Here is a 17,064-nt window from a genome sequence, read left to right on the forward strand (position 1 = left end):
AATCAGATATGTTAGAAATTTCAGCACTGCTGTCTTCATCGAAGACAACATGAATTGATTCTTCAACATTAAGAGTTCTATTGTTGAAGATTCTAAAAGCTCTGCTTACAGCAGAGTAACCAAGAAATATTCCAGCATCTGATTTTGAGTCAAATGCCGTCAAATGATTTTTGCCATTATTTAGTACAAAACATTTGCAACCAAACACATGAAAATAAGATACATTGGGCTTCTTCCCTTTCCATATTTCATACGGAGTCTGGTTGTGTCTCTTGTTGACCATAGATCTGTTCTGCGTGTAACAAGCAGTATTGATAGCTTCAGCCCAGAAGCGCTGAGAAATGTCTGCATCTGCTAGCATTGTTCTAGCTGCTTCTTTTAGAGTTATATTTCTCCTCTCAGCTACTCCATTTTGTTGAGGAGTTCTGGCAGCTGAATATTCATGATGAATCCCCTGCTCATTCAAATATAACTCAAGATACTTGTTAGTGAATTCAGTGCCCCGATCATTTCTGATTGTAATGATGGTAGTAGATTTTTCATTTTGAATCCTTTTCAGAAGCTTGATCAAGAGACTACTGGTTTGATCTTTTCCTGCGAGAAAGATTACCCAAGTGAATCTAGAAAAATCATCAATAACAACAAGAGTATATTTCATTCCCCCTAAGCTCATGACGGGGATAGGACCAAATAGATCCATATGCAGTAGTTCCAGACATCTTGAAGTTGATTTGCTATCTTTGGTCTTGAAGCTGGATCTTATCTGTTTCCCAAGCTGACAAGCAGAACAAACATGATTTTTAACGAAATTAATGTCAGGTAATCCATCAACTATATTCTGCTTCTTGAGATAATTGATTGACTTGAAATTCAGATGATTCAGTTTCTTGTGCCATAGCCAGTGTTTATTACTAAGAGAAGCAACTAAGCATGTAGGAGTATTGACATGATTTGAGTTCCAAGAGACTCTGTAAGTATTGCCTTCTCTTTTTCCTGTTAACACAGTAGTTCCAGCAGAATCTCTAACTATACATGAATGCTTTTGAAAGGCCACAGAATACCCATTATCACATAGTTGACTAATGCTGATAAGATTGTAACAAAGATTGTCAACTAATAACACATCATTAATAGTTATATTACCATGGATAATCTTACCCTTACCCATGGTTTTACCTTTTGAGTTGTCTCCAAAGGTTATCTTTGGTCCAGTACAGCTCACTATCTCGGAAAGTAGGTTTCTTTGTCCAGTCATGTGTCTGGAACAACCACTGTCCAGATACCATGTAGAGTTACTGATTTCTGCTTCCTTCTGCTGTTCCTGCAAACACAAATTTTAGTAACTGGTACCCAAATCTATTTGGGTCCAAGCCTTATCAGTCCTTTGGGAACCCATATTTGTACAATTATTGGTGACTCTGTACTTCGGGTATCCAAAGATGTGTGTGCAACAGAAGGTCTGTTTTTTCTAACTGTATGCATACCAAAATGTTGTTCTTCCCTTCTGTTTCTGTTTTCCAGTCTGTATCTCTTCTGAACAGGTTTAGAGTTGTAGTACTGGTAGTTTTTAACCTTCATAGGATGTTGTCTTCCAGAGTTGAATTCTTTTCTGAATCTTGAACTCTGGTCAACTTTTTCCTTAGGTTTAATGTAACCCAGACCATAGTGCATTCTTCTGTTCGTCAGATTTACATTCATTTCAACTGAAGCAGTAGGTACTACTGGTTCCTGTACCACACTGGATTTCACAAAGTGAATGTATTTCACTTTGCACATATCCAGTGTTGGCTTAGTATTCGTTTCAGAAGTGCTTTCATTATTACAAAAACTGAGACCACTCCTATCTCCTGACTGTTTTTATAATTCTTGCATCTTTTCCAATAAAACAGAAGACTTGTTCCAAGCATTTACCAGTAGCGACAACTTCTGGTTTTCAGAAAGCACCTTCTGGTAATCTGCTTTGGCTCTTTCATTCTCAGTTATTAATTTACTCATCTTAACTTGTAAATCATTGCAGATGTCTACTTGTAAGCAAGTTAACTTACTGTTCTGATTCTTTAAGTTCAGATTTTCAATCTTAACTTCTTCAAACGATTGAGAAAGTCTGGAATACTCTTTTACCATTTCATGCAGTGCATCAATCAAGTCATTTCGTGTAAATTCATTAGAGTCAAAATCAAATACCTCTCCAGATGTCGAGGTTGAGTCATTGTCTGCCATTAGACATTTGACTTCTTCTGCATCACTGTCACTGGAATGACTTTCTGAGTCAGATGACTCAGAACTAGAGTCCGCCCACTTAGATTTGCTTTCTTCGGCAATCATTGCTTTTCGATCTCTTCTGGACTTTTTGTCATTCCTCTTGTAATCCTTTCTCTTTTGATCATCCTTCTTTGGTTTAGGACAATCAGCAATGAAGTGACCTATCTTTCCACAGTTGAAGCATACCATATCACCAGATGGTGAATCTTTCTTGAAATTGCGATTGGGACCCTGATAAGTTCGATGGTTCTTCTTCATGAACCTGGAGAATTTCTTTACAAATAAGGACATAGCATCACTACTGATTTGTTCAGCAGTCTTCTCCATTGTATTGTCAATGATCACGGCAGGTAATGCCTGAGGTACAACTGCAGCAGCAGTAGAAGAGGTAGAGGCAGTAGCAGTAGCAGCAAAAGCCTTGGTGGGTAAGCTTGAAGGCTCTTCTCCACTTCTCACTTCCAATTCGAACTCGTAGGCCTTTAGATCTGCAAATAAGTCGTGCAGTTCCAATTTGTTCAAGTCTTTGGATACTCTCATAGCCATTGTTTTAACATCCCATTCTCTGGGTAAGGCTCTCATCACCTTGAGGGCTATTTCTCTGTTGTTATGCTCTTTACCCAGAGCAGCTAGCTCATTGACCAAGCTACTGAATCTTTCATCAAACTCATTTAGAGTTTCACCTGCTCTCATTTTCAGATTTTCAAACTTCTGCATTGCTACAGACAGTTTATTTTCTTTCGTTTGCTCATTTCATTCACATATCTGGATGAGCTTTTCCCAAATATCCTTTGCAGTAGAGCACATTTTTATCTTGCTGAAAGTGTTCTTGTCGAGAGTTTTATACAATATATCCTTCGCCACATTATCAAGATTGGCCTTTTTCTTATCTTCACTGGTCCATTCACTTCTTGATTTTTCGACCATCTGTGGTGCACCGTCAGTAACAGCAACAGCTGTGTTACGCTTTAAGATTTTCAGTGGACCATCTGTGATGACATACCACATGTCATCATCTTGTGCTGCAAGATGAGCTTGCATCCTTATCTTCCAGTCGTCAAAATCTTCCTTAGAGAACATAGGGATCTTGCTGAAGTGTGCCATTTGTTGTAGTTTTTCACAAACAAGAATAACCTGCTCTGATACCAATTGTTGAGGATCGAAGTTGAGTTTAGAGGGCGGGTGAATAAACTCTACTCGTTTTTAGTTCTGATGAGGTACTAAAATCCTGTTAAGGATAGTAGTTGATCTTGTGCGAATAATTTCACCTGATTACAGTAAAACGTGCGGAAACAATCTGATGAAGTAGTTGGAAAAACAATAAAGCAATAGACAGCAGTTGTTTATGGAAGTTCGAAGATAAACTCTTCTACGTCTCCCCTTCTTCTGTTTCCAGAAGGTATAACTAAAAGACTTTGGATATTACAGTACAACACTTGTACACACCCACTTCAGAAGGACTTACACCTCAGCCTACTGAAACTCTTAGTTTCTCAACTCACAAGAATGCGAAACACAAAGTTCTGAAAAGACTCTTTTCAGATTACAGACTCTTCTGATAAAGTATAAGTGCAGTAAAGATCGTGAATAGTGTAAGAATTGGTAGCACAAGATGATCTACAAAAGATCAGATATAAGCTATGAAGCGTGTGCTACTTTTCTTTGTGTTGAACTTTTAAAGTGCTCAAGGAAAACTGATATTCGTTTGATAAGAGAGTAGCTTTGTTCCTTGAAAATGATATTATGCGAAGCGTCGTGTCGAACAAGGATTTGATCCAAGTATATATAATCGACTGAGTTCAACGTTCACAATCAGAGAAGTCTTCAGATAACTGATACAATCAGCTTTATTACCGAAACAGGTTCCTGCAGAAAAGCTATAAAACAATCAGTCTTGTTTTATACTTAATTGGGTAATATGCATTAAATGACTCCGTATAGTATTTAATGCTACAATTAATACTAGTACTAGGAACTCTTTAACGGTAACAATTAAGATAGCAACGTTAGAAAACGTTCTCTACTGGTTTGTATTGTTATCTCTTTTCTACTGGTTTAGTTTTACTAGAGCAGCAGCTACTGATAAGCTATTCTTTTGTTCTGGTCTGCTGGTCTACTGGTTTTAGTTATCATCGCCACAATAAAATTCATATCTAGCACTAATTTTATTTCTAACTTTTTCTCCTAAAAGAGTTGGTAATCCTGCTAGGAATTTCTCTTTCCAAAATGGTTGATTAGAGTCTTCCCTAAGCATGACTCTGGTTAGGAAAGTATTTTTATACCATTGAAAATCACTTAATTTTTTACATTTAAGATTTGATAATAACTCATCATTTTTATCTTTTAAATGTGAAGGATCACCTATAAAGTGTAAAGAGATTGTTAGGATTAAAGTAGCTACAACATCTTGTTGGGGATTTTCATCTTGATCTAAAATTGGTATCCCGTCTTCATCAGTTTTTATAGAATTTAAAATATCTTCTTGTTGTTGATTTGTAAGATAATAGTCCCACCAACCCTTAATTTGGCCAGAAAAACCAGCTATAAGGAGTTCGGCTATAGTTCTATCTTGTGTATTTGTTTGAGTTTTAGAGGCATTTGCTGCCTAGTTATTTGTTGTAAAATACTAAGAATATTATATTCAGTCATTCCATCTATGTTCCAATCATAAACGGAAGAAGCATTAAAACGAGATTGTGTTATGGGTTTTATTATTCCTAAATCTGGAGCAGGAATAATTTGTAACTTTTGTGAAGATTGATTCCAATCTATTTTATTGATTTTATTTGTAGGATTTTGGAATTGTTCTAAAGCTTCACTAATATCTGAATCATTATTTAAGGTATTTATTCTAAGATTAGAGGTTCGTGTTTTAGGAGCAATTTGATCTATGAGTTGATTTGAGCTTTTGGCTGTTGTTGTCATTTTACTTAATTTATCTTGTATTATTTTTATAAATCCAAAATTATTTTCTTTGATATTTTTAATACTATTTTCAGTTATTTGGTATGGTTTAAAAATTGGGTTTTTGAGTTTACTATCTGTAACCGCGGTTTCTATATTATTTTTAATAGGATTAACAGAATTTGAAAATGGATAATCTAAAGAATTTTGAAAAGAATATATTTCAAACCAATCAAAAAATAAAATACGAATTTTATATTTATTTGTAAATTCATAGAATTTTTGTTGAATATTTTTTCTTGTATCCATAAATTTTTCAAAAAACCATAATCTTTTTTCTTTATTATGTGTAGCATAAAAATCTTTGGCAAAAACTTGTGTGAGACGGTCTCATGGGTCATATTTTGTGAGACGGATCTTTATTTGGATAATCCATGAAAAAGTACTACTTTTTATGCTAAGAGTATTACTTTTTATTGTGAATATGGGCGGGGTTGATCCGTCTCACAGATTGAGATCCGTGAGACGGTCTCACATGAGACCTCCTCAAAATCTTTATGTAGAAAGTTTTTATCTACTTGGAATTCTGTATTGATTGTACAATCTGTTTTGAAGAATTGATAATTTGAAGTTTTATAAATTTGATCTTTATTTATTTTAGGAATTTTCCAGTTATCAATTGATTTATCGGATTCTTCTATGACTATTTCTTCGGTATTTATTATCCTTCTATTCTCATAAGAAGTTGAAGTAGCGGAGTTAAGAGAAGTAGATCTACAGAAAATTGAATTCATTTTATTAAAATTTGTGTTTCGGTTTTTAGTTTCTCTCTACAATCCCAAGCAATTCTATGGTTTTACAGCCTATACTCAGGACTTATTACCCAGACCTTCTTAGGCAAAAACACTAAAGAGAAACTAAAATTCTTAAACTCAAATTAAAATATCGTAAAAACAATTCTTATAAATCTACCCCCCTCCCCCGGCTCTGATATCAAAAACTACCAATCAAAGAATAAAATGTTAATTTTATATTAATTTATAAATTCATAGAATTTATATATATATATATATATATATATATATATATATATATATATATATATATGCTACACACATATCATGCATACTTATATGAGCATTGATGAGTTGTCGCTTACCTATTAGATGTGATGAAATATATAAAAAGTAAACATACTTCACAAAATTAAATATGTAGTATATAAAGTTATATGTGTAAAATGAAAGTTTTTAAATCAAGAATTTTTTTTTTAACAAAAGTGTTTTACTCTTCGACAATCTTTCTTTATCAATAATACCTAAAATAAAAGATGGTCATATAAAAAAAACCTAATCGATGGATAACTTCTTAGCATTATTGTCTTAACTATTTTGGACAAATGGGAAATGGGCAAGCAGCTGAATAGTTCATAGATAATAATACATTTGAGGGGTTGCAAACAAAAAATACATTTTGTTCATATATGCGTTTATTTTTGTTTTATGCAAACATAGCTTGTTTGAGCAAATTATAGCATGGTTTAGAACCCCAATGTAGCATATGATTTTATCCCTATAAAATATCGTGTGTTTTTGTTAATTATGATAGATGGATTCAATGATGTTTTGTTTTTAAAAACTTCAATGAGATCATCTCACATGTCAATTTCATGAGACAAATTTTTTATTTGACCCGATTTATGAAAAAATATTATTTTTATGTAAAAAATATTATTTATTACTACAAGTATATATCGACTCGTCTCACGTATATAAATAAATATGATCATTAGCATAAAACGTACTTTTTTAATATAAAAAAGCACCTTCATGTCCGATATTAAAGTAATTTTGAAAAAGCCATTTATATATATATTGCACATTTTTCTAAGAGGGTAAGCGAGTTATATTTAAATTTTAAAATATAACTTTTTGAAATTTAATAACATAGACCCTGAAATATATTCAAAAAAATTTACTTACATTATTTTTATTACAATAAAAAGATTTTATAGTATCAAATATATCTATTTTGAAACTAAATGAATAAGATATAAGAGTTAAAACTTTCTAAAATAGGAGTAGTCAAATTTCTCTTACTTAATATTATTTATATTGCCAACAATTTTAATTTAAATAAAAGTTCTAATTAAATAAATGGTAAATTGCTCAAAAATAAAAACAAAATGGTGATTTCAATCTTCTGACTCAGAAAACATGTGTTGGAACTATCTGAGCACAAGCCCTTTTTTTTTTTTTTAAAGAAAATCGATATAAAACATTAAAATATGATACTAATATATAATATTTGACTATCAATTATTTTAAATTTAGTACTTATATTTGATTTTTGAGTACTCGACCACATATAACAAATATCGATATTAATAACACATTTGAATTGTCGGATAAAAATCGGTACAAAATATGAAAATATGGTACTAATTAGTACAAACTGTTTTGGATATAGTAAAAAAAATAATAATTGAGTATAAAATTAGAACGAATTTGTTAATATCAATATTTGATACAAATGTTTAGGTACTGAAAAATCATATATTAATATCATATCTGGAAAAAAATATGTTCAAATATCATATTGATGTAAAATATTTTCAATTTTTTGTTCCGATTTTCATTCGAAAAGGTAAATGTATAATTAATACCAGTATTTGTTATACATATTTGGGTACTCAAAAATAATATATTACTAACAGATCTGAAATATATGGTACTCAAATATTTTATATTAGCATCATATTTTTAATTTTTGTGTTGATTTTCATTTGGAAAAAAACATGTGACTCAGAAAGTACAATTTTTTTTTTGTTGTGGATTAGAGAGGATAAACACATAATTTTTAAGGCTGAATGCAAATTTAAAATTGAGTGTGGGGATTTAAAGTAAATTTATGCTAAAATAAATGTAATATTCATTTTTTTAGAAAATTGTAATATTCTTTCACCTTATTTAGTTGAAATTTATTACTCAACTAATCTTGTCCATTGTTTTTTAAAGAAAATAAATAATTGATATAATATAATTATCAATAAATAAAAATTTATTATATTTTATATGAAAATTGGTTGCAATTTCACGAGCCAATAAAATATATATAATTCATTTAAAATTTAATTAAATAAAAGGGAGTTTATTTTTTTAAATCGAGAAAAGGGAGTTGATTTTGTTATGTATGTGAGATTATTAATCAGCTTCATTAATTAGTTAGGTTTAACTTTTGAATTTTTAAAAAATATTTTTTAATTGATCTCGTCCGCGTGTTCAATTCAGTTGTTTCTCTCTTTTAATCCAAGCTTTTTTTCCATTCTCGGTATTTTTGTATTCCCTCAAATGAAACAAAATGAAATATAATCAAATATCATTTGAAAATTTATAAGAGAAATAGGTATTACAAAATTTGTATAACAGTAATATTGAAATAATTTTACAGAAATCAGTATCTTTCGAGATTGTGATTCGTTTACTGTATATAAGTGTGAGTGTGGCGAGCATGAGTGTAGTGGGTTAAGCAGGGATAGAGTCTTGTTGCATATTTCAAATGAGCCATGGGTTGAGTGGGTCGAGCATGTTGCATATGTTAGTATTGCCCAATGTGATCAAGAGAAGACGTGTAAGAAAAAAACAAGACATATTTTCTTCTATTGGAGAATTTAGTAAAAGATCCGATTGAATGATGTACAATTTTTTTGAATTTAAAGACGATCGATTTTTTAATGTGTTGAGTTTTTTTTTTCTTGACATTGATTTTAATATGTTTGTGGTAGAGTGGGTAGAGGTCGAGCATGTTTCATATGTTAGTATTGCCTCATGTGATCAAGAGAAGACGTGTAAAAAAAAAATAAGACATATTTTCTTCTATTGGAAAATTTAGTAGAAGATCTGGTTGAATGATTTACAATTTGTTTGAATTTAAAGACAACAAATTTTATTATGTGTTGAGTTTTGTTTTTTTCTTGACACATATTTTAATCTGTTTGTTGTAGAGTAGGTAGAGTTTGGATGGAGTGAGTTATTATAATGTGTTTGTGGTGGAGTTTGTGTGGAGTGTGGGTAGAGTTTTGTGGATTGAGTTATTGTACTGTGTTCGTGGTGGATTGGGTCGAGTAAATGGAGTTTGGGTGGGGTGAGTACATTTTGGGTTGAGTTGGTGCATTTTGGGTGGAGTGGGTGGTGGAGTGGTCGAGTTTGGGGGTGTGGTTTAGGATTTGGGTCGAGTTTGAGTTGATTTTAGTTCAAGTAAATAATTTGAGTCGAGATTGAGTCTAATTGTTGAACATGTTAACACATAAATAATTTATATTTATAGTAAACATTTTAATATGCGATAATTAAAACATAAAATTGATAATCACAAAAATACTTATTGAGTATAACATAAAAATCGATAATATTTTAATATATAATTAACATCTAATGATGATGACATGAAATATAATTAAAATGTATATCAAGTATATAAATAATTTATAATTATGTAAACATTTTAATATGAGATATATATAATAATTTAAGTAAGTTGTTAAAAGATATTTATAAAAATAATAATGTTATAACATCATCATAAATTTTACCAAATGTTAAGTTATTTAGTCGACCCTAATGTTAAGAATGTATCGTTTAGTCGAGCCTAATGTTAAGAATTAATGCAAAGCCACTCACTCGACCAATCGAACATACTGTTGTCGAACCATGTTCACTCGACTCATGTTTAATATGAGTTGAATGTTTAATGTATCTCAATGAGTGCCTCAATGTTTAGTATCGTGAGCGTGTGTCGATGGGTCTCATTTTTAATCGTGTAAGTGTGCGTTGAGCATGGGTCGATGGGTCGTAAACGATCAAAAAATTGATTCATTCCAAGTTTCGTGGAAAAGTAAATCTACAAAAAAAATGTTATTAATTGTAAAAATTAAAATTGTTTCGTGTTATAAAGTAAAAAATTGGGTCGAGGCTCCACCATTTGGGTGGAGGTCGAGCTGTAAAGAACTCAGCTCGAACTCGACCCTGGTAGAGTTCCTTACAAGCTCGACCCAATGTTAAACTTCGACCCAAAATTCATTGTGTGTGTGATGTGTGTCGAAATCGATCTATTTAAGATGAGCAACATGTCGAACAAGAAGCCAACAAATAGATCTGCTAACCATGAGTAGAGCTAGACCCAATCAAAAAATTAGTGGTAAAATTCAAAATAATAAGTTGATTGTCTGGATGGATTTCTTCCGAACCAATATCTTGTAGACTTATTGTTACAACGTGTACAGTGAAAAACCAAACAAATTTGACAAAAATGGTGATAGGAAGAAGGCAAAAACTTGTGTGAGACGGTCTCACGGGTCGTATTTGTGAGACATATATCTTATTTGGGTCACCCATGAAAAAAGTATTAATTTTCATGCTAAAATTATTATTTTTTATTATGAATATAGATAGAGTTGAGTCGTCTACGGTCTCACATGAGACTCACTTTAGGAAGAATGGAACAAAAGAAACCAAAAAAATTGAGAAGAGTATTTTAAATTTTTAAATTTAATTAGATTTTAAATTTTATTAAATTTAAATAAAAGATAAAAAAGTAAAATATTACTCGACTGCCTTTTATTGAATAAACACCTCCTACGCTCCCATTCCCTCGTTTTCCCCAATTTCACCCTCACAGAAGGTTTAGAAGTCAAAATACAATAAACCCCTAGCGGAGTTCTCCACTTTCGGCTCCCCCTTATCCCCGCCGCCCATGGCGTCCTCCGCCGCCGCCTCTCTACTCCCATCCCGAAGCTCCTACACCGCTAGCCGTCGACGACGGAATTCGTCCTCCATAATCCCGCCAACTCAATGTCGATTTTCTGCTCCCCATTCAACTATCCAGTCGAATCTATCCTCTCTCGACGTCTCTTCCTCCAAAAGCCCAAAACCCTCGAAATCTATCTGTTCCGCGGTCGATTCTGTAATTTCCCCCAAATTCATCGCCCTCTCCGCCGCCTCTGGCATTCTTTTCCATTTCGCTGTCCCGCTAGTCGGGGGAGGCGGCGGCTCTAACTTCAATTTTTGGGGTGGTGGTGGTGGTGGTGGAGGTGGTAGTGGAGGCGGAGGTCAAGGTCATAATTTCTGGTCTCGCATTTTTTTAGCCTTCGCGAAAGATGACGATCCTCAACAGGAATGGGATTCCCATGGATTGCCCGCCAACATTGTGGTCCTTCTGAACAAGTTGAGTGGATTCAAGAAATACAAAGTCTCTGATATCTTGTTCTTTGATCGCCGCCGTGGCTCTACTGTCGGCACCGATGACTCCTTCTTTGAGATGGTGTCGCTCCGGCCAGGCGGTGTTTACACCAAAGCGCAGCTCCAGAAAGAGCTTGAAACTCTAGCCACGTGTGGGATGTTTGAGAAAGTGGATTTGGAGGCGAAAACAAACCCGGACGGCACCATCAATGTAACCATTCCATTCCTCGAGTCAACTTGGCAGTCTGCTGATAGGTTCAGGTGCATCAATGTGGGTTTGATGGCTCAATCAAAACCCATTGAAATGGATGCTGATATGACCGAAAAGGAGAAGTTGGATTACATGAGGACTCAAGAGAAGGATTACAGGAGGAGAATTGAGAATTCAAGACCCTGTATGCTACCACCGTCTGTGCAAAGAGAGATCTTGCAGATGTTGAGAGAGCAGGGGAAGGTGAGTGCGAGGTTGTTGCAGAGGATTAGGGATAGAGTACAACAGTGGTATCATGAGAATGGGTACGCTTGTGCCCAAGTTGTGAACTTTGGTAATTTGAATACCAAAGAGGTCGTGTGTGAGGTTGTGGAAGGTGACATTACACAGCTTGTGATTCAGTTCCAGGATAAGCTAGGAAATGTTTGCGAGGGCAACACTCAGTTTCCTGTTATAAAAAGAGAGTTACCCAATCAGGTGAGGGTGCTAGTCAATATCTCTAGTGCTTAATGACTAAATTTGATGTCTTAAAATTCTTGAATAAATTTATGCTTTAGTTATGAGACTTTTATATATCTCTTGATGGAGTTATTGTTGTATGGTGAATTGGTTTTGTGATAGAACGTGAAATGTCCTCTTCTAAAAAGTTTTGCGTATGCAATGATAGCTTCTTTTGTCCAAAATTACTCATGATTTTAATTATGATACCGGTGCAACATGTTACTAATCTTTGATCATTTGATAGGTTATTCATTGTTTAGAGTGAATTTTCTTTTCGTGGTGCTTGTCTCTTTGATTTGGTTTTTAGTGCTGGTTATTTATATATTTGTTTTCAGCTTCGCCAAGGACAAGTTTTTAACATAGAAGCTGGGAAACAAGCTTTGAGAAATATAAATTCTTTAGCTCTCTTCTCCAACATTGAGGTAAATCCACGCCCAGACGAAAAAAATGAGGGTGGTATAATAGTTGAAATCAAGTTGAAAGAACTGGAGCAGAAGTCTGCTGAAGTTAGTACAGAATGGAGTATTGTCCCAGGTCGCGGGGGCCGCCCTACTTTGGTAATTTGATGAGCAATGAAACTTCTTGTTTTAGGTTTGCTCTTGAACTTTGTTGTAAGTGTTTTCTGTTTGTGCATGCTGTCAGGCTTCAATCCAGCCAGGTGGAACTGTTTCTTTTGAACATCGAAATATTCAAGGGTTGAACAGGTCACTTCTTGGTTCAGTGACCACCAGCAATTTCCTGAATCCCCAGGTCAATTATTATGAATTTTACCATCAGAAATATGAAGTGCCATTTGTTCCAAATACCTACTCTGTAACCAATTGTTGTCTGCAATGTACAGGATGATCTTGCTTTCAAGCTTGAGTATGTCCATCCTTATGTGGACGGTGTGTACAATCCTCGAAACCGTACCTTTCGCGCCAGCTGCTTTAACAGTAGAAAGTTGAGTCCGGTTTTCACTGGAGGACCTGGAATAGAAGACATTCCACCTATTTGGGTTGATAGGGCTGGTGTTAAAGCCAATTTTACTGAGGTAGACTTCAAAATCTTGGTTATATACTTGTATTAAGTTTTACTGATGGGAACTTTCTTCCTTGATGGCTTTGATGTATATTTTGAGCTAATACTAATATGGTTTAACTTGTTGAGTGCTCTAATACAGAGATTGGATTATAAAATTTAGCTTATGCACATGATTGTATTGGTAAGTAGAGATGGTAGCCAATCTATTTTCTTCTTCTTTTTTCTGGCCAGAACTTTACGCGTCAAAGCAAATTTACTTATGGGCTCGTGATGGAGGAGATAACTACACGCGATGAAAGCAGTCATATTTCTGCAAATGGCCAAAGGGTATTACCAAGTGGAGGAGTTAGCGCCGATGGACCTCCCACAACTCTCAGCGGCACTGGAGTTGATCATGTGGCATTTTTGCAGGCAAATATCACACGGGATAACACCAAATTCCTAAATGGTGCTATAGTCGGTGAGAGAAATGTGTTTCAGGTGAGGGCCATACATTTTTCATGACACCTTTTATACTTTAATCTTTTATCCTGTGCTGCGCTTGAATCAACTTGGCCCCATACTTAAAACTTTTCATAGAAAAATACAGTTTTTTCTTCCCCACTTACCTCGATAGAGAGAAACAATTAACAATTGGTTTCTGAATCTGATCCCTGATTGAATTTATTACTTTACTTTTATGATTGAGTCGTACTGCTCTTCATGGTATCAGTTACACAAGTTCATGTTGTGCTCAGACTTGTTAAAGCACATACCCCCAGGCCTTCATCAAGGGTTAATTTATGATTGCATGCGTCTGATAGATAAGAATTATCTGTTGTGCACCTCCTAGAAGCATTCCAATTGTTTTGGAGCTAACATATATCATATCTTATTGAGAGTAACCATAAATTTATTTTGCAGCTTGACCAAGGGCTTGGCATTGGTAGCAAGTTTCCATTTTTCAATCGTCACCAGTTAACAGTCACTCAATTTCTCCAGTTGAAGCAAGTAGAGGAAGGTGCTGGCAAGCCACCACCTCCTGTTTTAGTCCTTCATGGCCATTATGGTGGTTGTGTAGGTGATCTTCCCAGCTATGATGCCTTCACTTTGGGGGGACCTTATTCAGTTCGAGGTTATAACATGGGAGAGCTCGGAGCTGCAAGAAATATTCTCGAGGTGAGTCAAAATAACAAGAATTACGTTACAAGTTTTTTTCAGTTGCATGTCGATAAATTTTTTATTTATTTAAGGAATTACTTCTACTTGTGAAAGAAAAAATAATATTACACGACCTTTCTAATTTCCATATGAAAATAATTATCACTGTATGCCATTTTGTATGAAATGGGTATAAAATGTTTGCATCATCTCCTGTCGGAATATTCCAAATATGTACATCTTAAATAAAGATTTTTGGATAGAGGGTATATGGGTGAGGTAGATGCAATTTTTCCTTTGGTGGTCTTTTGAATGCAAAATATGTTTGCATTGGTTGCAAGTTTCCATTTGTTACATATATATATATATATATATATATATATATATATATATATAACAAATCACAGCTATATAGAAAAAACAAGTGTATAGGGCGTGCCTGCATTTATTTTTACAAACTTTTTGGCATTGAAGTCTCAGCATTTGTAATTTGTTATAATTCTGTTTGCAGTTAGCTGCTGAGCTAAGGATACCTGTAAGAAATACACATGCTTATGTTTTTGCTGAGCATGGAAACGATCTGGGTAGCTCAAAGGACTTGAAGGGAAATCCGACTGCAGTTTACCGGAGAATGGGCCATGGATCCTCGTACGGTGCTGGATTAAAGCTTGGATTAGTACGAGCAGAGTATGCTGTTGATGTTAACTCTGGAACTGGTGCCATATTCTTCAGATTTGGAGAGAGATTTTGAGTTCATATCCTGGGTTTTAGTCAATAAATTTTCTCGAGGTGTCCGGATATATATTAGTTTTGCAGCGGCCCTAGTTTCCTAATGTCTTGTTACATTTTTCTTCTTTTAAATGGGAACTTGAAATCTTGTGATTTTTTTTATTTTTTTCCTCTTAATCCATTTAGTAGATCGGGTTATGGTTTTGTGCCTCTTGTTTCTTCATAATTTTCATTTCTGCCTGTGAGAGTAGAGAATGGATATCATAAAAACTGTATTGAATCCACCTAAATGAAGTCTTCCTCATTTTAGGGTGTGTTTGGTTGAGTGGATTAAATAAGGATAGATTAATAGTCAAATATTTATCGTTAAAATTTTAAGTTGTTTTAATAATCATTTTAACTCGTTTAAGATCCAATTTTATGGATAACTATTTGATTAATAAAATTGGATCTTAAATCGAGTCAAAATGATTATTAAAACATCTTAAAATTTTAACGATAAATATTTGACTATTAATTATCTTTATTTAATCCACTCAACTAAACACACCTAATTATACTAAAATAAGTCCAAATTAGAAAATAACTCATTTTATATAAATATATTTAATTCTTTTTTCATAAAATGAAAATATATTGAAGTGATGGATAAGAAAACTAAAAGAAATAAAATGAAACGAATAGTCTTATCACCTGTTATGTTCCTAACAAAATTGCAAAGAGTAAATGTCTTGTAAAGATCTCATTACTTTATGGCAAAACTAGATATTTCATTGGCTGGGCCATTGCAGGAGCTACGTTGTCTTTCTCTATGTTCATTGTTAATTACCTGGTGCTTTCATCAAATCCAGCCATGGCTGGAGATTTGGTGCAGCTTCCCAACATGCTTTTTCAAGGCTCTCTGCTTCTTGGGCTTATTAGCAGAGGCTTTCTTGGTTATATGTGAGTTGCTGTTTGACCTTTCTACCTCATCTGTTGAGCCATTCCTTGTTGTGTTCAATGGAAAAATATCTGATTTGTAATGTCTTGTCTTAGATTTCAGGAGCATGCATGCCACAACATACTCAATCGACCCTCTAGTGATGGCTGGCTGGTGATGTATAGACAAACAAAGTTAAGAGATCCAAATACGTGTAACCAGAAATTTTGGAGCAATAGTTCATCCGAGAAATGGTCTAATAATTTTTGTTGGGCTTCAATCATAACTTTTTCCCGTTCTTGTGAGATTTTGTATGCTGATTTTCAATTCAGGGTGTTTTGAAATATGTTATATATTAACTTTTTCTCTTTTTTGTTGACCAAAATTTAGGGAGAATTTCCTCTAAAATGAGATTTTTCTGCTGAGCATATGACATTTGGAGGTATGTCGAAGTTGTTGGGATGTTTTGGATAATGTTTTATTGTTTAAATGAAGATGGTTATGCTTGCAATTATTGTGTGTATTGAATGTACTCACATATTTGGTCACATTTGAACCTGTTGGGGACTAAGTTATGGCTGATTTTATTTTTCCCCCTTCTGTGGTCCAGTTGAAATCGTTGACCTCGAGCATTGTGTCATTTTTTCTACATAAGAAAAAGGGTTATTTCAATATGAAGACAAGAAAGAGACGATGTCTTGTGCCAGAAAAAGAACCAGTCGCAAAGAAGAGGAAGATTTCCAATAAGAACGAGGGAACTTCTATGGAATCTGATGATAAATTTTAAAAAGTTGAAGGAAAAAAAGAGAGGATGAGGAATATCTTTTGATTTGCTTTTCATTATATGTTTTGTTGTTTTATCTTAACATTATTTTGTATTCCTTATTTTTATAATAAAAAAATGATAATTTTTTAGTGAAAAAGAACTTTTTAGCTCAAAAATATTATTTTTCACTGGAAATGTATCATTTTTTGTTGGTTATTACTAATGAAGCCAAGATCAGTTTTGTCTTCTGATGGGTTATGTAGCTACTGCATTTTTTAGAGATTTATTGATGACTTGTTACATAATTTGATCAGCTCAGGTAATTCTGATTCTCAGATATCAGTTGATGATGCTCAATACGTACTCGCTCATTATC

The 17,064-nt window shown here is 33.8% G+C and overlaps 1 protein-coding gene and 1 long non-coding RNA gene across 2 annotated transcripts; both read left to right on the top strand.

Moving 5' to 3' along the window:
• Positions 1-10,801: 10,801 nt before the first annotated feature.
• LOC140834070 (protein TOC75-3, chloroplastic-like) lies at positions 10,802-15,165 on the top strand. Its single transcript, XM_073198689.1, has 7 exons — positions 10,802-12,087; positions 12,447-12,668; positions 12,754-12,861; positions 12,953-13,144; positions 13,366-13,614; positions 14,038-14,292; positions 14,786-15,165. Exons 1-7 carry the CDS (start codon positions 10,915-10,917, stop codon positions 15,023-15,025), a joined length of 2,439 nt encoding a protein of 812 aa, XP_073054790.1. The 5' UTR covers positions 10,802-10,914; the 3' UTR covers positions 15,026-15,165.
• Positions 15,166-15,559: 394 nt separating this feature from the next.
• LOC140833418 (uncharacterized) lies at positions 15,560-16,817 on the top strand. The gene is made up of 3 exons (XR_012118469.1): positions 15,560-15,945; positions 16,039-16,364; positions 16,533-16,817. It is a non-coding gene; the product is annotated as an uncharacterized lncRNA (long non-coding RNA).
• The last annotated feature ends 247 nt before the right edge of the window (positions 16,818-17,064 follow it).

The sequence above is a fragment of the Primulina eburnea genome, chromosome 6 (assembly GCF_022965805.1).
Source record: "Primulina eburnea isolate SZY01 chromosome 6, ASM2296580v1, whole genome shotgun sequence".
NCBI classification, from domain to species: Eukaryota; Viridiplantae; Streptophyta; class Magnoliopsida; order Lamiales; family Gesneriaceae; genus Primulina; species Primulina eburnea.

Bases quoted from the DNA above. Each gene is read 5' to 3' on its own strand.
- LOC140834070 (XM_073198689.1), top strand. From the start codon at position 10,915: ATGGCGTCCTCCGCCGCCGCCTCTCTACTCCCATCCCGAAGCTCCTAC. The intron at 13,615-14,037 runs GTGAGGGCCATA...TTTATTTTGCAG, and splicing joins GTGAGAGAAATGTGTTTCAG to CTTGACCAAGGGCTTGGCAT. The intron at 14,293-14,785 runs GTGAGTCAAAAT...TTCTGTTTGCAG, and splicing joins CTGCAAGAAATATTCTCGAG to TTAGCTGCTGAGCTAAGGAT.